Source organism: Pseudopodoces humilis, chromosome 20 (genome assembly GCF_049639895.1).
Source record: "Pseudopodoces humilis isolate 2021_Gansu_Grassland_sample_001 chromosome 20, ASM4963989v1, whole genome shotgun sequence".
NCBI classification, from domain to species: Eukaryota; Metazoa; Chordata; class Aves; order Passeriformes; family Paridae; genus Pseudopodoces; species Pseudopodoces humilis.
The window spans coordinates 5,482,856-5,510,669 of NC_142219.1; the positions used below are offsets into that span (position 1 = coordinate 5,482,856).

A 27,814-nucleotide genomic window follows, 5' to 3' on the forward strand; every position below is an offset into this window, starting at 1 on the left:
AGAGATAACTGGCATCTTTCTCTAAACAGGTGGTGCATAGTGCTGTTCTTGCCTATGAAAACTTCATATTGAATTAACTTATTTTTATTTAATTTCTTCACAGTTGGAACAATCCCAGAGCAGCCCAGCCAGACTGTTATCCCGTCTTCTCTTGGAGCAGAAGTGAGAAACCGTGTTCCTGCTGCTGGTGTGTTGGTCATTGCCTCCCTTCGTTATTCCTATGGATAAAGGCAGAACTGTCTCAGGGCATTCTAGGTTGGGTTGGTTGCTTCAGCAGCTTCTCTGGATGTTTGGCCAGCCAGGATCTCGGTGTGCTGGTGGGAGTTGGGGTTGATCCATTCACATCCCTTCAGCCAGCATCTTCCAGTTCTGACAGACCCCGTGTCACAAAAACTCAGATTTGGGACTTGGAAACCAATGGATTGAGTGAAGGAAAAGCATCTCAAAGACCCCCAACACCCCCTCTGCCAAGAGGCCTGCTGATGTGTAGTTTACTTACTGCTGAGCTCTGACAGTCAGGTTCTGTGTCTCTGAATGGGTGGCAATGAAAGAAAGAAGCTGAGCTTAAATTTCCCTGTTGTTCATATCTCGTCCTCCCACAGACTCAAAACATGACCAGGCCTAGCAGTGCTGTGGCTCTGCTCAGTACCATGCTCAGGCATAGAAAGTTTTGATCTGCAGCTGTTTGAGCTGTAGGTCCTGGGATCAGGCTGTGTCTCTGTGTTAGAAGCAGCAGTGATGTGGTTTGTCACTCTGTGCCCTCCAGGTTCCTTGGCGCCCGAACAGTCTCCTCGAGGGATGGGCTCCCGGCTCCACAGTGCTCCCAACCTGTCGGATTTGCATTCCTGCAGGCAGAAGATAACCAAGCAGCACTCTGATCCTCTTGTTGCTCACTTTGGTCATACCCCAGTCAGCCAGCCTCTGCAGATCCATGGCTTACAGCACTGCCGGCAGCTCCGATCCTCACCAAAGCTCTCCGAGTTCATGCAGAGAAGTCCTTTGCCAACAATAATGGGCTCCCCTACAAAGGTATGCCCAGGAGTCTGCTTTTGGGCCTCTCACAGCTTGATCTTCTGGGTGATTTGGGGATGAGCTGCTGCAGGAGCAGATAACTCTGACCTGGATTTATCAGCATTAGCTCCTATCCTGTGAGGGCTGTGCAGTGATCTGAAACGGGGTGATGTCCTACTTACCGTGGGCAGCTCTGCCCTGGCAGCAGCTGAGCAGAGCCCAGCCTTGGGAGCAGGCAGGGGAAGGAGCTGCCCAATGGCCGGAACATCCGGCCCGTGGGGACACGGTGACCCGGCTGTGACACAAGCGTGTGTCCAGCAGGAATCCCCAGCAGAGCCAGCAGCCTGTGACAGCCCTGTGCCTCATGGGGAGCAGGCACTGTGACAGCGTTTCCTCTGCTTACAAAATTCTCAGCAGTTTGCTGTCCTTCCGTTTTAGCCTTTCTGGGACAAGTAACTGTTGGGAGAGGGATTTCTACCCTAATTTCAGGCAGGTTGTTAAACTGTTTAATTTTGATAAACAAATGGAGACCAAGAGGAACCTTCCTCCTTCATTTTAAATACGGATCTCTGTTCTATCTACTCTTCTTAGGCTGTGTCCCCATTTGAATTTCCCAAAACCCCAAGTTCCCAGAATCTCCTCACCCTGTTGGCCCATCAGGGGGTCATGATGACTCCGACACGGAACAAGACCTTGCCAGATCTGAAGGAGATGGGTCATTTCCACTGCCAGCAAACTGGGTTGGGATTGAGGCCTGTGGAAGAGATCAAGGGCAGGTGAGCTGCAGTCTGCTTCATTCCTCAGTAAAGGACAGATGGGGCAAATTCCAAACCCCAGCTGATGTTGAAGTTGTAGTGAGACATCTGTAAACATTGTGTAGTTATCTGCTAGCACCTTTGGATTGCAAACAGGTATAGTGGAGACTTTAAAAGTCTTCCTCTAAAGGGAGAGGCCATGGCCTGTATTTTTTAAAATGAAAGCGTGTCTGCAGCTTCACACCATGTTTAGTGTGTAGAGTTTCATCAAGTGGGGATGCAGGACTCTGTTACCAGACAAGCATTGCTCAGATGCTTGGCTTGCTCTCTGTGGGGCCTGTCATGGAGAAGAAGCTGTTCTGGGTGTTCCTCCTCCATCAAACAGTGGCACAGGTCTTGAGAAGAGACATCTGTTGGAAAGCCAGGTGCTGCCTGTCATGAGCACTGCAGGATACAAAGTCACTCAGGTGCTGCTGTTGAGTTTTTCTTACATGCCTCTCCGCACACTGCAGCTTTCCCCAGTGCCCTGGAGGAGTCCTCTGACGTTAATTTCCATTCTTTTCAACAAAACCAAATTGTGTTGTATTAACGTAGTGAGGACTTGCATTACTGCAGTTAGTCATGATAGTTTTGTGCTTTCTACAAGTACCAGGAGGTGCTTCAGATGGTCTGTTGAAAGAGTGTTTTTTTCAGCTCCAGACTGTTTACTGTGTAGTGTTAAGTGGTTGTGGACCAGGAATAGCACAAAGAAGTAAAGTTAGCTGACACCTTGCACCTGTTGACTTTCAGCATCATGTTGTATGTACTCTTTTTAGATCTCTGAGCACAGGCAGGCTCACTGACCTGCTTCTGAAGGCAGCCTTTGGGGCACAGATCTCGGAAGCTGGCAGCAGCGACAGCCTGAACAATGAGAAGCCAATGGAAATTGCAGGTAGGTGGGGAGGCCAGGCAGATATGGCAGGATGTCCTGGGTTGGAGTTTGCCTACACCCCTCCTGCAAATGGGAGGCTGCTTTGCTGGTGGCTCTTGGCACAGGAAGCAAGTGCCATGTGTGAGGAGTGCAGTGGTGTTTGCTTTCCCCTGCTCTGTGGGCTGTGTGTGCTGTGTAACTCTTGGACAGTGGTGTGATTTTTGTAGGCAGGGCTTCATCTTTTGGCCCTTCTGAGTGTGATAACCTGTGGAGGTGGTGGCTTGGTGCCAGGCAGCTGGAGTGTGAATGGCTCTGCAGGGGTGGGTGTTCTGGGCGTGCAGGCCAGGCAGCGAGGAGCGACAGCAGCTGCAGCAGTGGCTGGCGCTGCCCAGGCTCTGTCCTGTGGCCCGTGGTGCTGGGGACGCCTCAAGGGACTGTGCTGGTACCCACTGAGTCCCAGGAGAGGGTGCAGGAACACACCCGCTGGGCGAGGCACCCGTGCTCTGAGTAACCTTCCTGTAATGCCGGTCTGCAATGCTGTCTCCCCAGCTCCCTCAGGTGCTTACGGAGGGACCCTGCACTCTGGTGCCCGGGCTGGGGGCTCTGCCAGCCCATCCCCAGTGATTTTTACTGTCGGATCCCCTCCCAGTGGAACAACCCCCCCACAGACCACGAGGACCAGGATGTTTTCAGGTAAAGGGCCATACCTACCTGCCTGTTCCAGAGGGAATGCCTGGGGACAGAGAGATGTGTTGCATTCCTTGCTGCAGGGCACTGGTGATGGCAGAAGGCTGCTCAGAGCAATCTGTAAAGCTCAGCTGGTCTCAGCACCTATGAGGTTCTAGTGCTGACTCCTGCCAGCCCCAGTTGTTGCTGCTGTTTGCACTGGCATTAGTGCCAGAGTGATTTTCCAGTACTGTAAGAGACAGGCAAACTTCTTTATTGCTCTCTGCTTCAGGAATAGTGCTGCAGCTGTTCACAGAACCACTGTTGCTGAGAGGTCAACAAATGTAAAGACTGTGTTGTGTTCTGATTGTTCTCCCTGTGGGTTTTGGATGAGCTATAAAAGATGAGCATGACTATTTGTGCTAAACAATTTCAGTGCACAAGGAATATTGGGAAAGGGCCAGGAGGGCTCTGTGTGCAAAACTATTAGAGGTGTTACTTATGCTCTGAGCTGCTTAGGTTGGAGGTGGGGAGATGCACTCCTGCTTGACAGATACTCCCTGTATAAGACACCAGTGCTCTGGCCTCATCAGCCAGCAGCTGAGGCTGTGGTAACTGGCCCTTTTGGGATAGAGTGTCTGGGAGTTGGAGTCTATGTTCGGTTTAAGAAAATATATGGATGCATTTTGATTTGCATATTTGGCTGGGTTTTTTTTTGTCTTGGCCGTTCCTCATCTGAATGTTCTTGACTCTGTTGTTCTCAATTACTGCAGAGAAAGTTTGGATGTGACCATCAATAAGCTGCTTGACTGGGATGGGGCTTGGTTCTCGTGTTAAACTTGTATTTCCATCTTAACTAAAACCACTCATGTCTTTGATTGCCTGGCAGATTGGAACCACAATTTTTTCTTTGTCTCATTTATTTGGAGAGTGAGCTTTAAGACTCTTAAAAAAACTGTGTGAGGGGTCTGTAGCACAGTGGGGTTACTGGCTACAGCCTCCAGCTACTACTGCAATGTGATGGATAGAAGATTCAGACTTCCTGTGTTACTTTTCAGGAATAATAGCAATCTGAAAGCAGATCCAAGCACCAGATTATAGCAGGTTGATACTCAGCTGCTCAAGGGTCTGCCCAACAGTCAGGATGTCAGCTGGGATAGGAGGCTGTTCAAAGTGAACCTGCAGCACACACTTGTTAGGTCAGGGTGACCAAAGCAATGCTGCAGGACAAGGTTTTTTATTAGGCCTGTGCAAGAACTCCTAATGTGATAGTTAATGCACAGAGTTAATGGTGAAAAGGGGAGATTTGCAAGCTGGATCTTCTCACCCCAAGTACTTGGACAAACCATGAGTAAGGACAGTACTAAAGGCAGAGCCTTTCTGTGAGTCATCCTAACAATTTCTGCAAACAGCCTCTTGGAATTACAGGGCATCCAGAATGTATGTTGTGGGTCCTCTCCTGTCTCTGAGAGAACTGGAAATACTCTGCCTGTCTTTGATGATCCACTTAGCTTTGAAGCATTGCTGCCAACATGGAGAGAGCTTTGGAGAGGAAAAGAGGCTGTGCCTCTCTGCAGATCAGTTGTGCATTATTATATTGCTGAACCTTTTGAAGACAGGGTAGGGCAGTAAATTAAACTTGTAGTTAGAAGAGAAACATCTTCCTCCAAAGGACCAGTGAGAGTGGAGAATACCACCTGGGTAGAGTTAGCAGTGTTGGAGCTGGTATTGGCATCCCCCATTAGACAGAATGTTTCCCTCTGTGGCAGTGTGCCAGGGGTAGGAAAGCCTCTGGAAGTGGTGAATGTACTGTGAATACTCTGAGACAAAATCTCCTTTGTGCTCCTAGCATGGATTCAGTGGTCAAGAAGGGGAAAAGCTGATGGTGAGGGAATTGTCTGATGGACACCATACCTACAGGGTCTCCAGAACCCTGGGGTTAGGGTTTTGACTCAGCTGGTCACTCATTCTCTGCCCAGCCTCTTATTTGGAAAGAGGGGAAAGCAAAAGTGCAGGGCTTTTAATGGAAAACTCTTCTGGCTTGCATACAGGATGTTCTAGAACCATCACTTATCAGAGTGCTCATTCAGTAATAGCAAAAAGGCAGGGAGCCACAGTTCAAACTGTGCTGCTCCATGGTGGGGAAGTTGGCTATGACAGTGTATGATAAAGATCAGCCCAATTCAGAAAGGATTTAGCCAAATTCAGTAAGGGTTTAGCCAAAAAAATGGAAAATAATTTCTTCTGAATTGTCTCCATAAATGATCATCCTTCTGGAAGGTGCTTTAAATCTGCCTGAGCTTGTAAGCTGGTCTGCCTGGGTCACTAATGAGCTTATGGTGGGGAGTGGTTGTTCTGCACCCAGAGTCCTTGCATCTTCCTCCAAAGTACCTCTTGCTGGCTCCTGTCAGATCCAGGATTGTGAATCCTACAGAATTCTGTCTCCTGCATGCGGAGTGTCTACCTGGCCTGCTGTTAATAGCTCCAGTTAATTCCTTTGTCTGTTTTTCTTCACAGTGGGGTCTTCCAGCTCTCTCAGTTCTGGAGGCTCCTTCAGCGGGAGGCACTTGACAGTGGGAGCTGCTGGGGAGGCTCTGGAGGGCCCCTCCAGTCTCCGGTACACTTTTGCTGATCCCATCACTGCCAACCTGGAAGGTGCTGTTACATTTGAGGCACCAGAGCTGCCAGAAGAAACACTCATGGAGGTGGGTATATCCCAGGGGCAAAGGACAGGGAATAAAAGTAAAGCAAATCCAGACAACTCCGTGCTTTGCTTCCAAAGGTGGAGCAAAAAAGGCAGCAAGTTCCAAGACCGCATGGCCAGTGAAGTGTTGAGAAAGCCCAGGGCATATTTAGCACCAAGCCCTTTAGTCCATGTAACAGCTCATGACTGGGGTTAAAATTCCCCATTTCCAAAGTTGAAATCACAGGTTGGAAGATCAGTTATCCAAGGCATTCTGTATTAAGGGCCTCTGAAGCAAACCTGCCAGCTTTGGGCCTCTCTTTTCAAAAAGGCTCAGCATTAGTACTGGCTGACCTGAGAACGTGAGTAGCTCAGTGTGTCAGGTGCCTGCCTGGTGCACTTGGGGAGTCAGCAGTGATATGGTCTCCACTGAAAGGATCTGAAAACAAAGTAAACCTGACACTTCTGTTCCTACTGGGGGCATGGGGAGCACCGTGTTCTCCACCAGAAGAGCTGAACCAGATTCTGAAGCTGAAAGGCTGCCAGGCTCCCCTTCTCTGCAGGCTGAAGCAGAGCAAATGCTGTTATAGCTGAGACATATATTTGAAATGTAGGTCAGGCTGCCCATTTGCAGTGGAGGTGGGAGGCAGATTCAGTCACACTTTTGGTTCTGCTTGTGATGCTTCCTTGGGCTGTCTAGGACAGGAGAAGGCTCTTTGTGTCTGACACTTGCTGGTGCTGCTGAAAACCCCAAGACACCAAGAGAGATATGCACACATTGTTTTAAGGATGTGGGTTTGCTCTTCTACTTCAGATTTTGTTGAGCTCATTTTTTCTGTCAGTTCTGCATTGGATTGCATTTGTTGGCTTCATTACCTGTAAAGCCACAGGGCAAAGGCTTCCAGCAATGATGTGATGACAATAGCAGTCAGTTTAACTGAGCATCCTACCTGTGTGAACTGACAAGAGTTTGGGGCCCTGCCACCACTTCAGATGCTGGTCTGAAGAGAAGTGTCCTAAGGAAGTATCAGTTGTCCTTGGAATAGCACTCAGCTTCTCTGGCTGTAATGAGTCATTTGGCTTCAGTCGTTGTTTCTGCTGAGCACAGTAATCCGTTCACATGTCACAAAACCTTTACAACAGATTTCAAGACCCTTTTGTGCTCTGTGGAGTTGGCCAGAATGCAGACCTGGAAGGTTTTCTGATTTCTGCTCATCTTTCAGGCACTGAAGCCTTACTGTTCAGGTGCCCTTGTTTATCTTGAGCAGTGCTGTTGCATTCGGGTGGGTGGTTCTTCTGTCTTTTATGAAAGTTTCTTTAGGTGCAGACAAGGCATACTGGAGGCTGGGGTTTAGTTTCTTTTGCAGTGCTCTAAAAACACAATTCAGAGATGGCTACAGAAGACTTGTGATGGCAAATGAGGCCATAAATGCCAGCACAGTTAGCAGAAGCTGACTGTAGGCAGAGGAAGGACTGTCTGTGGGTTAGAGATAATAGGCTGAGAGACCTGCAAGATCTCAGCAGTTTCCTGCTCTGCCACAAACTTCTTGTATGACTTGGTAATTACTTAATCTCCAAGTTCCTCCTCTGCTTTTAAAGAAAATTGAGGAAGATGGAGATAACACTTCCTCACCATACTGGACTGTCCAGGTAGCAAGGTAGTGGGAGGGAAAGATTCATGTTCCAGATAGTCAAAGCTGCCTGAGCAGCCAAGTGCCTGAGCCAGTGAAGAAAAGAAAGAGACTCTCAGATCTTGAGCATGGGGGTTTTCTGGTAAATTCATGTAGGAAACATCTTTACCACCTTTGAGAGAACTGAGCCAGTGAATCTTTGAAGACCAGGTTACCCACTTCTCAACAGAGTACAGACAATGAAGTCAGCATCTGACCCAGGCAGCAATTCACTTTGCAGACCCACAGGCATTCAGTTTTTCCACAAATACTAACTTCCCAGAACTGGTTGCAGTGACTTAAGCAATGCAGCTTCCCAGAAATGGGATAATCCCTTTTGATCTGTAATAGCAGAGGAAGAACTGCTCTGAAATGACCACAGCACTTGGTGTTGAGCACTTCCCTCACCAGCTGGGCAGGAGTTGCAGATAAAAGGCTGTCCTTGCTGTCTTCTCAAAGAACCTCAAGGCTCCCTGCACTGAACTGGGAGGGGATGAAGGCTGGGATGTAGGGTGGGAGGCACTTCGTTATTTTTTTGTGGTATAGGAGATTTTCACTCTCATGAAATCCACATTGGCATTGCTGTAGTAGGAACAAGAGCTGGGCTTATGGTGCAGATGGTCTCTCCCCCTTCCTGGCTGACTTCTGAAAGAATCCCACAGAGCTGGGATGCTCCTTGGGAAGGGAGCTTGTAATTTTAGAGTAAATATCACCAGCTTCTCCAGGGAGCTGTCTAGAAATTTCTGGCCTGGGGCTCTTGTTTGCTGCTGTTACTGTGGAAGAGGAACTGGGCCAGGCTGAGTTTGGCCCAAAGAGGTGTAAGGGTGTGGTGAGGTGTTGTTTCTGTGATCTGGAGTGGGTTGCTGGCACAGCTCAGGTGAGCAGCTGTCCCTGTAACCCCCCCTTGGCATCCCTTCAACAGCAAGAGCACACGGACATCCTGCGCAGCCTGCGCTTCACGCTGGCCTTCGTGCACTATGTGATGGAAATTGCTGCTCTGAAGGGCAGCTCCAGTGACATGAGCAGCTCGGTGACATCGGAGTACCAGCTCCAGGAGAGCGTGGTGGCCGACCAGATCAGCCTCTTGAGCCGGGAGTGGAGGTAAGGACGGGCAGAGCTGCCCAGCTCCCAGGGCTTCTGTCGCTCCCTCCCAACCCACACATCCTTACGTACCCACAGTCCTTGGGGACACTGAGCTGCTGTCACACCAATCTGTCTGCTTTCTTTGCAGCTATGCAGAACAGCTCGTGCTGTACCTGAAAGTGGCTGAACTTCTGTCCTCGGGGCTGCAGATGGCCATAGAGCAGATCAAAGCTGGCAAGCTGTGCCTCTCCTCCACCGTCAAGCAAGGTAAGGGACTGCTGCACTCATGGGGGAAAGGACTCACCTGGAATGGAACTACTAAAAGTGTCACAGAGGATGTGGAGGGGGTGGAGTGAGTGTGAACCCCCACCAGGGTGGTGGGGGCTCATTTGTGATTGTCCCCTTGTTCAGCTGGATCTTTATTCACATTGAGAGCGTTCCTCTCTTCTGACTTTATGGCTTGGAGCTATTGTTGTGCTCCTGTGAGACTCTTCAGCACTAACTGTAAGGGGGGGATGTATCTTATCTGATTCCTTGAATATCTGTCTTAGGTGCTAATGTGTACTTGATGTAAGCCCAGCTTAATTACACAGTGCATGTCCTAGGAGGTGCTTACTCAGCAAGTAGAGACCTGTCCTGGCAGTGATGATTTTTCAAGTGAAACAAAAACACAGGAAGTGAGGTACTGGTAATGCCAGTCACTTCTTTGCTGGTATTACAGCTTTACATTTGCTTCTGGCTGGCTGTGGTGAGAGCTGGCTGTGAGTCAGTGATTACAAAAAATAATGTAAAAACTCCCATTGTAATACTCCTGAGTAGGAGCTTTTTGAAACACTTGAAATACTTTGCCCACCAGCCACCTACTCCAGGAGCTTTGTTTTTGCAAGTATTTGTGCTGCTTTGGGATGGGGTGTAAAAAAATGGCAGTTAAATATGACGAGTGCCCATATGTTGTAGCAGGCAGTGTGGAGCAAAATACACCAGATTTAGCTACACATCTTCCACAAGTTCGGGCTAACAGGAAAGTTGTCATAACCCAAATAAATCACTTCTTTCCAGAGCAAATTGCAGCTTCCAGATTTGTAGTGTCGTTTGTCCTTCAGTGTGTGGGAACTGGGCAAGGCTGGCATGTCTTGTTTCATGCAGTGTGGAGATTTTCAAATGTGTGTGTAGGAGTTAGTACTCATCAGATGTTGGTGGGAGTTTGTGTTCAGTACTCTGTGTAGATCGTGCCATGTACCTAGGGAGACTCAGCCTGTGGCATCCCTTGCAGTTGTGGATTGTTATTTAATCGCTCAGAGTCATCTTTGATTCCTGATTCCCTATTCCATAACCTTCCCACACTAGCTGCTGTGGTTCAGGAGAGGAGGTGGCCTTTCACAGGCATCTGTGTCTTTTCCTAGTGGGACAGCAGAGTCCCAGGAGAGATTCCCTTGCCTAGTCAGTGCTGCTGATCCATGCTCCAAGAGCTCCCACGTGTGAGCCATGCACCCCTTCACAGCACATCATCACCCATCAAGTAGCAGAAGCTCTGTAGCTGCTGCTGCTGTGTGAGACACCCTGTACTATCAAACTGCTCCTGCCTTGTGACTGCTGAGGGAAACAAAAATAGACCCGGCCTCAGGTGAACCAGACGTGTGTAGGAGTTGCCATGTGCAGGCTTTTAACTGGTGAAGGTGGCAGAGGAAAGGAAAAAGAACCTCTTGGTGCAGGGCTTTTCTGCCAGTCTCTTGGCTTTAGCAGAACCCCGTTGTCTCCAGGTTATTCCTTTGGGGTCCTGCACGTGGGGATGGGGAGGCACAGGGAGAACTGGGAGTAGTGCCTAAAGCATTTCTTTCTTTTACTGTAGTTGTGAAGAAGCTAAATGAGCTTTACAAATCCAGTGTATCCTCCTGCCACTGCCTCAACATGAGACTGCAGAGGTTCTTCTTGGACAAACAGAAGCTCATGGATCGGATCAACAGCATCACTGCAGAGAAGCTCATCTTCAGCTACGCTGTGCAAATGGTAAAAATCTCACAGTGCCTGGGACTGGGGTTAGCACAGAGCCGTGTTGGGCATGGTTCCTGCTGGTGGCCTTAGCGGGTGGTTCCACTCTGGAGGCTGGGCAAGGGGGGTGTCCAGGCAGCTGAGGGTCTGTGCTGGGAAAGCTGGATGTGCTCTGTGAGTAAGCTCTTGGCACTGGGTTGTTGCCCTCAGGTGCAGTCTGCAGCCCTGGATGAGATGTTCCACCACAGAGAGGACTGTGCACAGAGGTACCACAAGGCTCTGCTGCTAATGGAGGGGCTCCTGAACATCATCACTGAACAGGGGGACATAGAAAACATCAGTAAATGTGAGTATTAGGTGACTTTCTGTTTTTTCCCCAACTAGAGCATGTTGGCTTTTTAGCTGCATGGATCAGAAATTTCAGTTCCCAGAGACATGTTTTTTTCCCTTTGGCTACATCTTGGTGGACATAGAAGAGCTTTCTTGGCTTGTTACAGCTCCTCACAGCATGGCCTCCTGCTTTTCCAACAGAAAAACTGTTAGAAATGCAGGTCCCTGTTCTGAGCCACATTTTGCAAGCTTCCCGTGCAGAGCAGTAGCCAGCACTTTGTTAGAACTTTCAATGTGTGAGAGAACTCGCTGAAGGAAGTGGTTTGGCAGCAGCAGGGGCCTGGGGTTGGTTTCCAGCCAGAACCATCCCTTTGTACAGAGCATGTGGGAACGTGAACCTGCAGTTGGCTGCACGGCAGAGATAGCTGGTCAGCACAGCAAGGGCTCCTTCCAGCACATCTCTGAACCAGGACTGCTCACCTGCCTGCTTCCCCAGCCCTGAGCCTGGCTGGGAAGGCAGCAGATATAAACTCTACTCATCAGCAAGTGCTTGCTGTAACAATGAAAGCTGAGCTGTGACCTGCGTGCTGTCCTTGGGCCTCCTCTCCCAGGGAGTCTGCTGCTCTGAGCTGTCCCCTCTCCAGTGCTCTCCCTGTCTCCTGAGGGATGTTGCTCTCCATCGGGAGGGGAAAGGACTGACTGCTCTTGAGCACACCTTCCCTGTCCTTATGGCTGGGGTTTAATCCCCTCTGTCACCTCTCACTGCGGGTGGTGGGAAGAGAGGATGGGGAATAAGCATCATCTGTAGGAGCAGCTTGGCTTGGTCTGGGCTCTGTTCCACCACAGCCATCCCAGCCCACCTGCAGCAGTCCCAGAAGTGTCCCTGTGGCCACAGGGGGAGGCCACAGCTGACACACCATGTGCCTGTCCCCACTGCTGGCCAGCCACTGCCTCCTTGAGCACTGGATGGCTCGAGTGGTCCATGGAGACCGAGCCCTTGGATAGGTAATGAGAGATCTCTGGCTCCCAGGCAATCATTCAGTTAATTATCACCAACTTTCACAGGTGACAGGACGCTCACTGAAGGAGAACAAAGGGAAATGGGCAGGTGGTGTGTGGTACTGGAGGGTTAAGTGAATAGGGAATACTAAGTAGTTTCTGTTGTACTGTTTCTTACCAAACCTAGATCCCATCTTTTGATCCAGAGATACAGTTAATGCATGCAATAGATTTCTTTTCCCAGTTGTTACCTTGGTATTGCAAGTTCCAGCTTCCTGATTGAGCTGTTCCCTGATAGGTAGCAGTGGGTGTGTGTTTCAGTTTAGAACTCAGGTCTATGATTACATATTTCTGAAAAGTAAAATGATGAACCTAGAAATACAGCAAGTGTTTCTATGAGAGGCATGAATTCCACCAAACATAGAGCTTTTGAAAGATTCTTGGGCCAGCATGATGAGAACCTGGTGCTGATGATGCTGGATGGGCTCTCCCAGTGTTAGCCATGGCAAATGGCACAGGAGACCCTGAGTTATTTTGCCTGCTGGCAAAAGCTGCTCCAATAACTGGATGTGAATAAATTTTTCCTCAAGGATGGTCATCCTTTGTAAAACCTTGATACCTCTGTCAGAACTGCTGCCTCCCAGCTTTCACTGTCAAGTCTCTTGACAGTTCAACCCTCTGACCTGTCCTTTCCCAGCAGGGTATTTCTGGTCAGGTCTTCACTGGCCTCATTGGTACCTGGTTATGATTCTCAAAGTTCTGCTTAGATGTGTTGAAATTCTACTGTCTCTTTTCCCTTTTTTGCTCAGTTTCCAGTGATGATCTTTACACTGGCAGGAAAATGAGAAGCTGATTGCTTGTGCTGTTTTTTTTCCCCAGGTAAGCTGTGCATCGAGCGCAGGCTGTCAGCTCTGCTGTCGGGGTTCTGTGCCTGATTTCAGTGGTGGTGTCCTTCACGCACCTCACCCCAGCTGATCGCTTTATTCCCAGCAGCTTGTGCTGTGGTGGGAAACCATTCTGGCAGTAGGACACCTGGAGGATGGACTGCTCACTGTTCTGTTTTTGGACGTTTTGGGAAGTTGTTCCACAGACTCAGATTCCTTTGTGGGGACGTGTGACTGCAGCAAGCACAAATACTTCCCTGCCTGAAGGCCTGGGAGAAGATATAGCTGATGTGGAAAGGTCTCCCTCGTTGTCAGAGGGGGTGAAGGATAGAAGTCTGCTTCTTCCCAGCACTTTGAAGGATAAGACTGCTGCCTATCCCTCTTGCTTAAGAACAGGGTATTCCAGAGCTGTGTCCATTGCAGGCAATGGATCTGCTGAAACTGCTGGCTTCAGTTGATGTCCGAGTGTGTTGTTCAGACGTAAAGGCCAGTCTGTGTACTTTGCCCTTTCCAGCTGAGAGCCAGGCATCTTCAAGCTCCCTGGCAACTGGAGGCTCCCCTCCACTCTCTCCTTTCTCCTTGTGTTTATGCCTTGGAGTGCTTGGAGAGGAGGGAGTTGGCATTGTGAAGTAGCTCCCACCTCTACAGACTTGCTGAGGGAGGCAGAAGATGTGCAGCTGCTGGGAAGCTTGGAAATCTCATGGCTGCTGTGTGGGCTCCCTGTCTGCCTGCCTGGATGGGCAAACAATGCAGGGAAAGGGGCTGTGCAGGAAACAGGAGGGCAACAGAAAGCGTCACACTCCTATGTTCGTAAGAAGCCAAAATGAATCCGTTCCTCCCTTGGTCCCCCGGCTCAGTGGGATCAATGTGAAAGACTCGTGGCTGTTGAGCTCATTCCTGCCTGGAGGAAGCACTAGCGCTGTCCTGCTTTCAGCTGTTGGCTCAATAACCCCTTCCCTGGAGCCCCCCAAACTGAAAACACTAGCTTTGTGAATCAAAGGAGCACTTTACACACTATGGGAACTTTGAGAAGTTGACTTTGCATCACACAACAACCCAGGAACATCACGACTGTTAGGAATGCTGTTCTCTTTATTCCTTTCCTTGCTTCCTGGTTGTTTTATTGCACTATGTGTGTGCGTATATTAATATGTATTCCTAAGAGTGAATATATATTGATATTGATATGGTTTGTGTGTAACTGTATGTATTTAACTGTACTGTATCTCGTGAGTGTGAGGCAAAGAGCACTGCAGAGTCTGTGCTGTCCCTCCTCCACACCAGGCAAAGCTGACTTGCAGTCTGGCAGTACCAAGATTTGGTTTTTATTTAAATGTTCTTTTAAGGACAGTCATTACAAAGCTCCCTGCTTTTTAAGAGCTGAAGAACAGGCGTGTTAAGATCCCACACACTTGGAAACGCATTTTTAAAGAAGTGTTATTTGCTGCTTTGTTTTTGTTTGTTGGGTTTGTTTGTTTTTTTTATAAAGAAATCCCTTAGCGTTCGGTTTTCTGTTCAGCATTTCTTTCAAGGAGACTCTGTAGCCAAATGTAACTGCCAGTGCGAGTGGCCGGAGTTCTGGATGAGGCTTCGGGTGCTGTGAGCATGTGTGTGAGAGGGGAGCTGCCTGCCTTCCATCTGTCTGTGAGAGCATGAGTGTGACGTTCCAGAGCCGTGGCAGTATTGTGGTAGTGCTGGGCAGAAAAACATCTTTGAAAGCAACTCGAAACCTCAGGCTTAGTTTTTGGGGATCTAAAAATATTTTGCACATGGTGGTTAAGTCCTCATTGCTTTTTTTTCCTCTGAAGATTGGCACGTTCTGTGTGATACTTTACAAGGTTTTCAGGAGCAACTTCATGGGCTTTGGAGCTGGCACCGCATTTGGCAACATGGGTGTTTCTGTTCACAGAGCAGAAATGCCAATAAAGAAATTTTAAAAATATTTCCAATTGCCCCGACCAGGGAAGCTTAAGTGTAGCTTTCGCAAATGCTTCAGTATTTGGCTCACAGTCTGCTGCTTCTGTGGCCATTTGTGCTTGTGCCTGGGAAAAAAAGGAAATTTAAAAAAAAAGAAGACAGCAACAACCAACCCCCCCAGCCTGTTGTGGACAGAAATGCCGAGGAGACCCAGACTGCTTCCGAAAGGCTTTGGCCAGCTGTGCAAAGGGCTACGCTGCAGCACGGAAGCACCAAGTCAGGAGTGACTCTGCAGTAGTGAGCCCTGCACCCCAGAGCCTCCGGCACAGCCCCCAGGGGCTCCTGGCCAGGAGAGGCCCAGCCCGGATCCACGTCTCTGAGCCGTGTGTGTGGCAAGCTCAGCACTAACCTTCCAGCTGTACTTCATTACTTGAATGTATCGAAATCGTCCACATACAATGTATACAAGTATATATTGCTCCAAAAAAAAGAAAAAAAATTGTGGTTTACAGACCTACAATCGATATATATGTATGTGTTTGTGTATATACATGCAAGGCTGTGTGTGTGTGTATGTGTGTGCATGGGTAGAGATACACACACAAACACAAACGTGTATATATATGTTTTTTTTTCTCTCAATACTTGAAACTTAGCCACTGTGCTTGAATTAAAATAAAATAAAATAAAATAAAAAACCAACAAAAAACCCACACAAAATAACCCCAAAACTAGGGGTGGAAAAAAAAAGAAAAAAAAAGCAAAATCTGACAGGTGATTTATTTTGCCATCACTTTGGTGACTTTCTTTTTTATCTAACTGCATGTAGCGTGAAACCAACTTTTTTGGTGAAAAATATTTATTGCTTTGTAGACAATAAGGTATGCAAAAAAAAAGGAAAAAAAAAAAAAGAAACAAAACACCCCAAAAACCAACCCCCAACCATTGCTGAAGTTGCTAGTGTAGTCCACCTGCTATTGTCATGGCTTTGTTGCTGTTGCAGCGTTTGTGTCTGGCGTCTTTAATAGATTTCAAGAAACCTCAGTCTAATTACACGTACCTTCAGGTTTGTGAGAGCGTATGATGATGATGTTCTTTATAAGGTAATGCTTGATACTTTGTCAACATTTTTTATTTGTGTTTTGTGTGACTTTTTTTTTTGGCTTTAAACTGTACAACACCGATTCAAGACAATAAAATTGATTTGAAATTGTTAGTGGCCTGTTTTCAGTCCTTTATGATTCCAGTTCCTGTGGCATCTGAGCGAAGCCTTTATAATGGGTGTGGTTCTACTGGCCTCGACTTTTGGGCAAAAAAAGGGCTGTTTTCTGCCCCCTTATCACAGCAGGTGAAGCTTGGGGCAGAAAAGCCACCTTGCCTGAATCCACATGAAGCCTGGTTTTTTTCCACATGAACCCAATTCCCTGAATTTGGGGAAGTTGAAGCCAAGTGCTGGGTGGGCGCTGTAGTTCCTGGCTTCACTGTCCATGTTACCTGTGCTCTCCTCCTGCAGTGGTTAGGAACTGTCACAAGTTGATAGCAGACCCCTCCCCAGCCAGCTGGATGCTTAAATTCTATCCATATTTCAGTATTTGTAGGATTATACTGTCAGAATCATCAAGCTTGTTGCTGAACAAAAAAAGGGACTTGAAGTGTGATATGATAACGTTTGGGTATTTTTAATTAAGATTAAATATTTTCCTGCTGTGTTCGTACACACTGCAGTTTTGGTTTTTGATCAGAGCACGCACATGGCTTAGAATACTCTTGCCCACGTAGCTTTGCAAAAAGTCACTCGGTGTAACAAAAGGGACAGTGAGGATGCTGAGACTGTTGGTCCTGACTCAGGTGCAGGACAGGTCCCTGTTCCGTCTGGATTGGCATACTCTAGGAGGAAAATCTGTGCCCTGCATCTGGCATGTAGGAGAGGTGCTGAATTAATTAATTCAATCCTTCCATTCTTGCAGAAATTGCAGCAACACAGCTGTAAACTTTCAGAAGCCAAATGTTTAATTCCACCAAACATTTCCCAAAACTCCACTTGCTGAACTCTGTGTTGTTGTTGCCCCGTGAGCATCACTGGGGAAAGTCCTGCCCACCAGGGCCTGTGCAATGCAGCATCACCCCACAGTTATTGCACAGTGTTGTGTTTTTGTAAGAAAAAATGTTATTTCAAAATCATCATTTACCGTGAGCTGGAATTGTTGTTTTTTTCTTGCTCTGCCCTGTTTATAGCCTCTGTTTCCTGCCCCTGCCTTTCCCACCCCAGGGAGTTGCTCTGTGAGAACAGTCCTGCCTAGAAACGCTGGGCTCTTGTTGATGCTGACTCGGGCAGGGGCAGTCGATCTTTTCTCCCTGCAGAGCTGCAGCTCCATCAGTGCTGGGGGCAACTCTGAGAAACTGCACTTCTGTGCGCTGAAAACCTCGTGGCACAACCTGGGCAAGACCCCACGGCAGCCCTTGGAAAGCTGGTCAGACCTGAGTAATTACATATGCTGATGTTTCTTAAAGTTTGACAGCTCAGCAGACTTGGGTTTTGGGGTTTGCTTTTTTTTTAATTTTGTTTTTTGTGGCTTGGGGGTTTTTTGGGTTTTTTTTTAAACACTTTTCCCCTTATGTAGAAAACCCTTGTGTATGTTTGTTCCCTGCAGGATGGGATAGTAGTACAGAATATATCCATGTAAAAATTTCTGATGCTGAGGGTAAGGGAGAGGGGTTTCTTTTGAAGACGCCCATGAAGAATTTCAGAGGTTCAGGTGAGAACACTGTAGCCACATGAAAGATGGACCCTGTGTACCACATGCCTGTGTAGATAGAGAACTCTCTGCTGAATCCATAGGACTCTTTCACAGGCAGCAGAGCAGAGGGGGAAAGTGCTAGCTGGGAAAACTTCAACAACAGAAATACACAGTCTCTTCTAAAAGCACTGAACCATGGGACCTGCACAGTTCAAAAGCGCCAGTGGAAATTGCACAACTTTCTGGATGTTGACTGTGACGTCATGCTGCTGTTGATTCTAGGAGAAAACAAACCCAAGCAATTCTTTCAGGGCATTTGGCTTTGTTCCTGCATTTTATATTTAGTAGTTGGTAAGTACGTCAGCAAAAACACATTCATTCAACTTTGAAAGATCAGAAGTGACAGTGACATCAAGGAAGCAGAAACGGGTGGGTGTGTGTTGCACCAAGGCCATGCAAAGATCAATTATTCCACTTTCCAGATCTTTTAAAGCTTTATTTCATGAGGAGTTAACTCCTTCACAGCATGTTTGAGCTCTCTGGTGTTTAATTTGGTGTTGGCTTCTCTGCAGTGGCCCACTGTGCCTAGTCACCTCACACTCCAGGGAGGGGAAGGGTTGTGTGCAAGGAGACAATACCCTGGCATAGCTCTGCAGGGCAGGAGCTAATGCTCTCCAGAGAAATCCTAGCAGTTGGATTTACTTAGATTTATTTCCATAAATGTAGCAGTGAGCATGGGTGCCATTCCTCACGCAGGGAATGGCACGTAGTGCAGGGATGCAAACTTCCCTGGGACATTTCTTTCTAAAAACAGCGTTTTTAGGGACAATAGAGTCAGAACCACCCCCCCTCCAGGGAGATGGAACCTGGCAAGGGATTTGAGTGCTTTTAGAAAACATGTTAAATAGCGTATTTCTAAGGAGGAGTTGAAGCATATGTCAAACACAGGCTTCTCTTTACCATGGACAGAGGGTAACCGAGTTCCCGAATGTGCACAATTTTTCTTTATGTTTCCAGCTAGTGCACAATACAGAACTGCTGGGGAGGAGCAAAATAAGGTGTTCTTTGTCCCTTGAGTTCAGCATGTCACCAGTTCCCAACATAGATGTAAATGGCTTTTAACTACAACATTTGGTATCTCCTGAACTTCTAGTGCTATGCAGCAAAAGCCCATAAGCTCACTAAAAATCAGTTTAGCAGTTTTTTTCCTTCCCTTTAATAGAAAACAATTGGAAGAAATCGTCTTTCATAACACAATGTTTTCTTGGAGTCTTTCTTATTGATTTAAAATAAATTTTATTTCTCTGTGAATTGAAAGGAAATCCTCTTAAAATAAATACCTCCTTTTTGAAAGCAGGCCTTGGGGAGGAAGGTGAGAAAGTTGCTTGGGTGACAGTGTCACAGCAGAGCAGGAGAAGGCTGCACAGGGAGGGGACGGCCAGCTGCAGTGGCTCCAGGAGCCCTGCTCTGCCAGTCGGAGGGGACAGCCCGCAGTGTCCCCGGGCTGGGAGGAGTGGGAGGAATGCCAGAGGTGCCTGGCAGGGGACAGCTGTGGGGCCAGGGCTGTGTGTGTCCCCAGGACACGGCAGGGAGGTGGCGGTGCGCGTTGCCAGAGCCCCATCTGCAGGCGGCCGCCGCCCGGGCACCCCGCGCAATCTGGGGTGAGGAGCGGCACTGACATCGTTACGAGAATTAAATAAAGTGCCTCAGAAAACATGCCAAACCCCCGTTCCGCAGCTGCCCGTTCGACAGAGGTCAGTTGTCTGTGAGGCCCAGATGTTTGGTACCTCGAGAGCTTTGACGATGCTGATTTGAGTGCCGAGAGAGTTCCAGACCTGCTGAGGGTCTGACTGCCCCAGAACGCAGCAGCAGCGGCAACTACAGCGAGTCACTTCGTTTTGTCCTTGATTTTGATAGCAAGATAAAATAAATTATACATGGGTGTTCAGGATAAAATAGATAAGTTAAAAAAAGGAAGAGGTAGTGTGTGCTGTGGCAGGTTAAGAGCACAGCTTGTGCTGTTTTCAAGCTTTGTGGCTGCTCTTAGAAGGCGTAAGGAGGTGGGATACCAAAGATTTTTCCCTCTTGGGATATCCATGCAAGTCTTTTTCCTGTCCCATCACTGTTTTCTGTATTAAATGGCACCTTCTTCCCTCTCTCACATTTACTGAAATGAGCCAAACTCAGAAATCAGGGCAGGGAAAGAGGAGGAAGGGATGTGGCGGACAGACAAGTCAATTGCATAAGCTCCACTTCCTAAGGAAATGAGGCAAAAAAAGATTCAGACACCCTGGTTGCAGTGATAGAGAAATTTGTGTTCCTGTTTCCCTTGGCAGCAGCACTGCATTGTGACAGGCCATCTTTTATCACTTCTCTAAGCAAAGTGCAGCTGGGACCCTGTGATAAATCTTCCCTTTGCTCCATCCCACTCCTGAAATAACTCAGAAGCGTCAGTTTGAAAAAGGACCTGCTGCGTTTCTTCCCCTTATTAGCTGAAATAACAGGCCTGTGATAATCTGGCCCACTTGGAAGTGTCAACCTTTCCATGTTCCATCTGAATGTATAAATGGAGCGCTCCTACAATAATCTCACAGCCTGCCAGAGAACCCGTGTCTCCACTGCGTAGCTCTGTCCTACAGAACAATGGAGCAAAACATTATTCCAGGTGCATTCGGCTTTTTGGAAGGTACATGCTGTGGCCTGTGAGGGCTCCTGCTGTGCTCAGCTTCTCCATGAAGTGCATCACTGCCGATAAAACTTGCTGCACAAAACATGAGCACAAGGATTACCTGAGCAAGCTGGCTGGAGGAAAACCTGAGGGGAAATGGAGTCAGAGATGCCCATGCTTGACACTGGCACAAAGAGAGGGCGTGTGGAAAAGGGGACCAATGTGACATCCCTCTGGGAAGGGAACCGTGAGCTTTTACTGAAGACCTGTGTGCACTGTGAACTATTCCCTTCCCTCGTCCTCGCCTCAGTTTTGTCAGTGCCTGTTTCCTCATGGATAAGGAAAAATGGGCTGCTTTAATTCCACAGCCACCGTGTACCGCCGGAATGTTATTCTGCCTTTCCCCCGCTTTTCTGCGATTTAACAATATGACAATCTCTGGGTGTGGAGAGCCCGTGTGCGGGGAAGTGGCAATACCCCCACCCTGGTCACTGCCAGCACTGGAGCAGGGCGGGCTCTCCAGGATGGGAACCCCGGCGCAGAGCTGGCTCTACACGCCATCCCTCTTCCCACTCGGAGGGAGATCCGGGAAGGGCTCGGTTTGCTGTCCGGCTCTCCCCTCAGCCCGCCCCGCTGCCCTCACGGCGCTGCCCTCACGGCGCCCGCTGCTTCGCGCTCCCCGCCGTGTCCCCGCGCGGCCGCCGTATCCGCACGTGTGCGTCCCGCGTGGTGCCGTCGCTGCGCAGCGCCCGCGTAAGTGGCGGCGGCGGCGGGCGCGGGGCTGAGGGCGGCGGGCGCGGCCTCTCCTGCCCGCCGGCTCCGGGGATGGTGCTGCGGTGGGGGCTTCGGCTCGTGAGCTGCGGTTTCTCCGCCCCGGGGAGCGCGGCGTGCGCCGGGCACTGGGGGCGGCAGTGCAGCGTGCGTACCGCCGGGCCCTGCCCTGCCCCGCTCTGGGGACGGGTCAGGCCGGGTGCGCCATCGCCACTCGCCCTGCCGGCCTTCCCAAGCGGCCCGCCGTGTGTCCGGGCAGCGCAGGCCCTGCCTGCCTCCTCCAGGGAATGGTGACACGGCCTAGGGGGGAGCAGGGGCGCTCGCCTTTCCTGCCTCCGACTTGTTCATGTGCTGTCGCCCTCTGCGGCCCCGGGGGATGGAGCTGTCGCTTTCTGCCCGAGGTTCGTGCCGTTCATGCTCGTCCCATCTGCGGTTGTTTCCCCTGCAGGTTCTTACAATGGCTGAGGATTTGATAGCAGCGGTTGCCAGCCAGACAAAGAGGCTCAACAGCAGCAGCGAGGTGGTTCAAAGGCTGGAAGAAAACGGGCATCAAAACAAAAGGTTGAAGAGCGATGCGGATGACGAAGATGCAGAGGATCAGAATAAGAAGTCACCCAAAAGGAAGATTGTGCTGTTGATGGCATATTCAGGGAAAGGCTACCATGGCATGCAGGTATGGAGTTTGGCAAGGCAGCATCTCCAGCTTATTTTTTATTTTGGAATCTGTTAGGTTTAGTCAGTGCCTGGGTAGGGAATCAGTTGAGCATTTGCAGTGTGAAAAACCGGGGCAGGAACAGTGCATGAATGGGTCCAAATGGTTTGGTAGTAACTTAATTTTTAAAAGTCAGTGGTGCATCTCTGGTGATTCTAGGGACACTGCTTTGTCATGGCACCAGACGTGGCTGTGCAGGGTGGTCTGTGGCACGGAGCTGGCAGCCAGAGGGTGATCCTGCTCCGCCTGCTGCTCCTCTCCACGTACTGCAAGCTCTGTACACTTTAAGAATACTTCAGAAGCTCCAGGGGATAACTGATAATCTTGCACACAGGCAGGGAAGGGAGCCTTTCATGGTTCTACAACAAAGGAGGTTTTTTCACCAGCAGTCAACCTCATGCTTACAGGCACATCATCATCTTTCTAGAAGAAAAATTTGCAGAGGCTGGGTTTGGAGCAGCAGCTGTTAACTTGCAGGCACTGGGACAGTATTGGTGCTGTTTCATGCAGCTGATGGAATCATCAAATACCTCCAGAAGTGTTGCACAGTGAAATTAGAAATGAGCCCTTATTTGCCAGAACAATAACAGCTAAATCAGAATGATGTTTTATTAACACTCTCTGGTAAAATACAGTTAGGTTTGTTAGAGAATGGCTCTTAAGGCTGTAAAAGAAAGACTTTGAAAGAATTTCACGTTTGATTAATGAAATTTCCATCTTCATTTATTCAGTTACTGTGATTTGTTCTATTTCTTATTTTTACTACATATGGCCTCTTAGAGAAATGTGGGATCTTCCCAGTTCAAGACAATTGAAGATGACCTAGTCTCTGCCCTTGTTCAGTCCGGATGCATCCCAGAAAACCACGGGGAAGATATGAAGAAGATGTCTTTCCAGCGGTGTGCTCGAACAGATAAGGTAGATTGGGCAGGGTTGTGTTCTCCTAAACTCTGGGGTTTACACACCTCTGCTGCTGGGATGGACTGGCAAAACATTGTCCAGATGGAGATCCAGCAGCGTTATTCACAGTGAATGTTGCTTGGAACTTCTCCTTTTGTCCACTATTAAATTAAAATACAAGCAAATAAACTTGTTATTCAGCTATTTCGATCCTGCAAGTGCTATCCTAGAGCTTCTAAAGTGCATAATTATGTGGGTTTTTGTGTTATATGGTTTTTACAGGGTGTGTCTGCAGCTGGACAGATTGTGTCACTGAAGGTCAGGCTAATAGATGACATCTTAGAAAAGATCAATAATCATCTTCCTTCTCACATCAGAATTCTGGGTAAGAACACTGAAATGGACATAGAAAATGTTTCCAAGAGAAGCTTTCTCCTGCAGAAGGTCTCTCTCTTACCATTATAATTTTGCTTACAAGGGGTTTAGTTTTAACATGCTTCTATTAGCTTGAAATTTGGGCTCTTCTGAACAAATCTATTTTTCTTTGTATTTTGTTTAAAAAAAATCTTGTTGGTAGGAGTGAGATCACAATCAATCTGTAACCTCCTGATTCAAAAACCTAATGTCACTTAAATCCAGGCCTGAAGAGAGTCACCGGGGGATTCAACTCCAAGAACAAATGTGACGCCAGAACCTACTCTTACATGCTGCCAACGTTTGCCTTTGCCCATAAGGACCATGAGGTGCATGAAGAGCTTTATCGGCTGGACACAGAGACCCTTGAAAGGGTCAATAAACTGCTGGCCTGCTACAAAGGGACACACAACTTCCACAACTTCACATCACAGAAGGGCCCCAGGGACCCCAGTGCCAAGCGGTACATCATGGAGATGTACTGTGGTGAGCCCTTTGTCAGGGAAAACATGGAGTTTGCAGTGATCAAAGTGAAGGGTCAGAGTTTCATGATGCACCAGATCAGGAAGATGATTGGGCTGGTGATAGCAATTGTGAAAGGTTATGCTGCTGAGTCCATCATGGAACGCAGCTGGGGAGAGGAGAAGGTCGATGTCCCCAAAGCCCCAGGACTTGGGCTGGTTTTGGAGAAAGTACACTTTGAAAAATACAACAGGCGTTTTGGGAATGATGGGCTGCATGAGCCACTGGAGTGGACAGAGGAGAAGGAGAAGATTGCTGTTTTCAAAGAGCAGTACATCTATCCTACCATTATCAACACAGAAAGGGAGGAGAAATCCATGGCAAACTGGCTTAACACCCTCCCCATTCATGACTTCAACTCATCTGCTGTTGAGATGCAAGCTAACAACAAAAATTCAAAGGTAATGACTGAAGCCATTATTTTTCAAATGGAAGCTGTCAAGTTGAAACATCTTTTCCCTTTGTAACATTTTTGTTTTCCATGAAATGCCTTGGAAATGACAGTCATCTGGAGTATGAAATGTGTATAATCTTTTCTGTCTTTGTGCAGTTGATAATAGTGGAATGAACTGTACAAAGCATTGTTTTTGCAGGGTTTTACAGGGAGTAGTTGAGGGAGAAAGGAAAGCTTTAAGCACAAGCAATTTGCATAATCATAAACTGGCAACAGAAATTATGGACACAATGCCAGCCTTTGCTGTTGTGAAAGTGTTTGGGAGTCTAGGTTTCAGGTTGACAATTTTGCTTTAAATACCTGCTGGCTTTTTGTATTCTCTGATTTTGGGCGAATTCTCGTTTTGTTATCAGATAAGGTTTGGGATCAGGGAAATTTAGGACCAGCTCTTTAAAATTAGTCTGCCATGAGCTCAAAATAGGCCATCAGAACAACTTCTGAATAACTTGGATATTGTGGAATTGGATTTGTGCCAGCAGGAACTCCTGTGAGCTGTAAGGTTCAATACAACAAAGGTGTAGAATACCTTTTTGCCAGAAGGAAATTTCAGTTAAAGGCTGGTTAAGTCCTTGAAGGATGAATGATGGACAGGGCTAAAACTTCTGTGTAGTTCAAGAGTTCTTAAAATTACCTTTATTTTGTGTAGCAAATGGAGAATGTTGCATTTAATTATGTCTACCATTTTTTGCTTAAGTTCAAGAAAGAGTTTCATCACATAATATAAAACTTAGAGCCTTGTTGAATACCACAAGCAGGATATCATAAGTTTCTCAGGGTTATTTTTGTACTTCTGGTAATTCTTTTCTGAATTCTGGATATGTGAGAGGGGTGTTTGTGACACAAGGTCATGGCAAAAGCCACATTAGTTTGGTTAAATGGGACCCAAAGACATGATGTGGCTCCTTTACCTGGTGATGTTGGCAGGACCTGGTGCTGCCAGGCTCCCAGTCCCTGACGTGTTCCTGGAAGGAAGCAGGTTCTGCTCCCTGCAGATAGACCTGACCAAGTTTGGCTTTGGCATCACAGCACAAGCTGTCTGGGAAGGATAAAAAAGGCATGATATGACAGACTCTGCTGAGATTTTGCAGGCTGTTTGCACTTCAGTGAGCTGTGCTTGCTGGGCATGATATGACAGACTCTGCTGAGATTTTGCAGGCTGTTTGCACTTCAGTGAGCTGTGCTTGCTGGTATGTAGTCAACTGTGTGAGTGCCTTGGAGTTTGTTTTGTAGTAGTATATTAAATTGCCAGCGTTAAATTTGTGGGATTTGATGTTCTCAACAAGTGGTGGTGAGGGGAAAAACTACAGACATAGAGTCTATAGATATACTATGCTAGCTTGTCTTTATAAAAATACTTTTATATCAGTCTTATCAGTTAAAATACTTGCTTAAAAAAAATACATAAACCCCCAAATTAATTGCACCATATTGCCTTACTCCTGAAGGAGTGGCTGCCAGAGAAGAACTGAGTTCAGTCTCCTTATAAGTTTCTAACATCTGTAGTTTTTTGCACTACTGTGTGCAACTGACTTCACTTTTAAAGAAGTGTTAGTGAGCCCTTATCTGCAGTACAGGTTGGACATAAATTCTCTGCAGCAGACAAATTTCTTGAATCTGGCTTTAGACGATATAACAAGCTTAGCTTTTGAGGGACTTGCATAAAACAATACTTAATTTGTCTCACGTACATTTATTTTAAATATCAACATTTCATGTTACTATCTCACTTTAAAGTTTCCCACATACTGTAGGTTGTAATTATGGAGTTGTAGATTTACGTAAGAAACTTTCTCTGCTGGTAATTGTAAGCCAAAGAACATTTTTTGTTACATGAAGCATCTTTACCACCACAGATGTTTTCTACAATAGATGGATCTATCCCACAAATTTAGGATCCAGGACTATTTTCTTACTATTGTGGAGGAGTTCAAAGTCAGTATCTTTGATTTAGGTCAGTCTGTGGATGTAAATGCAACACTGATAAATCATTTTGTGTTTTGCTTTGCAGAAGGGCAGCGATATCGAAGGCAGCGATGGTTGTGGTGATGATTCTGACTGAACCAGCAAGTGGCTGGACGTGGGACCCTTTGTCTACAAAAAGTGGCCTTTCTAAACCCAAGAATCCAGTGAAACAGGAGTTTGTGTGCTTGCAGAATGAGAACTGGATGCCCAGGAGAAGCTGGGTGGGGAAGACGGTGCGGCAGAAAAAACAGAAGCTTTTTATACCACTGACTGATTCACCTGACTGATATACTTGAAAACAGTGTAGTGGGAAAGCAGCTTTCTAGAAAAATCTTGAAATGCAGGATATCCTAATTGCTATTTGAATAATGTTTTTATAATGTTTACTTGGAAAATAGTATTTTAACTATGTATAATCTCTACGTAAAGATGGAGCAAATAATTTTAATATACTCTTTTTTTATTATGAAGTTACAACTTCATGAGCTTTTGATTTTTTAAAAAATTTACCTTTACTTGAACTGAATCTCCCAGCTTTTATTTTTCATGTCATCCATGGTTTTCCTATGGATTAACATGCATGACCCTGAGATTAACTCAGTTATCTGCAGTGTGGTGCTAAAAATGCCAAGGTTGTGGATTCAATTCCTTTATGGGCCATTCACTTAGAGTTGGACTTGTTGATGCTTGTGGGTCCCTTCCAGCTCAGAATGCTCTGTGATTTAGAAACTATGGGTTAGGAACTCATTATCATGCTGACTGCCGTGAACTCTTTTGGTTTTGAAACAAGTTCCTGTGTTTTCTAGAGCTTTGCAGGTCTGAAAGAAATGATTCTTTACTCAGTGAAAGGGCTTCTGTTTGGAATGTGGACTGAACCATACATTCCAAGATGAGACATTTTCTGTGGAAGGTGCCATCCTCCCAGTATTGCCCTCGTGCGTGGGCAGGTTCAAGGATATAAATCCACAGCTCCAGGTGTACTTGGGCCTTTTCTGCCTGAGGTGTAACCCAGAAATCCTTTTGAGCCATCTGCAGGATCCAGAGTTTAATTGATTTGGCATGTGTGAAAGAAATGGTGCTGAATTTTCTGGACTTCAGTCAGGCTGGGTTTGTGAGCTCTTCAATCCCATCAGGCTCCTCAGGGAATGTTTGCAGTGATATGGGAGGCACCTGTCTGAGCACTGCCATCCTCTGGGAATCAATTTTAATTTTCAGTGTTTTCAGGAATTCCTTATCCTGGAGTTCATGCTCCTTTTTCCTATCAGTGTTTAACTTCTGGTTCTTGTTTCCAGCTCTCTGGAGGTGGCAGAAGAAATTACACCCTCCTGCCTTACCAACCTGCAAAACACTATTGAAATACTGGAACAAGACTGCAAGCGTTTGGATATTCCCTTGCTTGAGTCTGTGTGGAGTCTTGCATTCTAATTACTGAAAATAAGGAGTCAACTCTTTGTTCCCACATATAGTGGGATTTGGCCAAAGCCTTTAATTTTATAGTTCCTTCTGGAATGATTCTTTTGGTTTTGAAGGTTTTTTTTTGGGTTGGTGGCAATTTGGGGGTATTTTTTGGGGCACAGCTGTACTTTAAAAAATTATTCCCATGTTCATTTTATCTGGGTTTTCTTTAGAGCTTTTTATCATGAAGGCCTTGCTTGATTTTATGAGAGCAAGTGTATAGAAGTGTCCTGGAGAGAGTTTCTGCCTGGATTTTCATTTACATCCCTTCCTGGTCCCTACTCTGCATTACCTTCCATCCAAAGCTCCATTTCCCCATGC

General features: G+C 47.2%; 2 protein-coding genes across 5 annotated transcripts in view; both read left to right on the plus strand.

Annotated features, from left to right (window-relative positions):
* ULK1 (unc-51 like autophagy activating kinase 1) overlaps positions 1-16,113 on the plus strand; it is a 76,368-nt gene extending 60,255 nt beyond the window's left edge. For 2 of the 3 annotated variants that reach the window (XM_088064799.1, XM_005524346.3), the window contains exons 19-29: positions 104-187; positions 767-1,029; positions 1,603-1,787; positions 2,582-2,697; positions 3,226-3,369; positions 5,860-6,047; positions 8,618-8,796; positions 8,927-9,045; positions 10,628-10,785; positions 10,978-11,113; positions 12,976-16,113. In XM_088064799.1, the coding sequence (XP_087920925.1) occupies positions 104-187; positions 767-1,029; positions 1,603-1,787; positions 2,582-2,697; positions 3,226-3,369; positions 5,860-6,047; positions 8,618-8,796; positions 8,927-9,045; positions 10,628-10,785; positions 10,978-11,113; positions 12,976-13,031 (1,628 nt within the window). In that variant the 3' untranslated portion in view covers positions 13,032-16,113. The remainder of the gene's footprint in view (positions 1-103; positions 188-766; positions 1,030-1,602; positions 1,788-2,581; positions 2,698-3,225; positions 3,370-5,859; positions 6,048-8,617; positions 8,797-8,926; positions 9,046-10,627; positions 10,786-10,977; positions 11,114-12,975) is intronic. The other variant, XM_014253856.2, reaches the window with a different exon arrangement.
* A 4,995-nt stretch (positions 16,114-21,108) lies between these two features.
* PUS1 (pseudouridine synthase 1) lies at positions 21,109-26,845 on the plus strand. 2 transcript variants are annotated; one of them, XM_014253999.2, is made up of 6 exons: positions 21,109-21,221; positions 21,523-21,747; positions 22,567-22,704; positions 22,969-23,071; positions 23,326-24,023; positions 26,085-26,845. In XM_014253999.2, exons 1-6 carry the CDS (start codon positions 21,129-21,131, stop codon positions 26,133-26,135), a joined length of 1,308 nt encoding a protein of 435 aa, XP_014109474.2. In that variant the 5' UTR covers positions 21,109-21,128; the 3' UTR covers positions 26,136-26,845. The 2 variants fall into 2 exon arrangements, with proteins under 2 accessions (XP_014109474.2, XP_005524405.1); XM_005524348.3 differs by having other exon boundaries at positions 21,149-21,747.
* Positions 26,846-27,814: the final 969 nt, after the last annotated feature.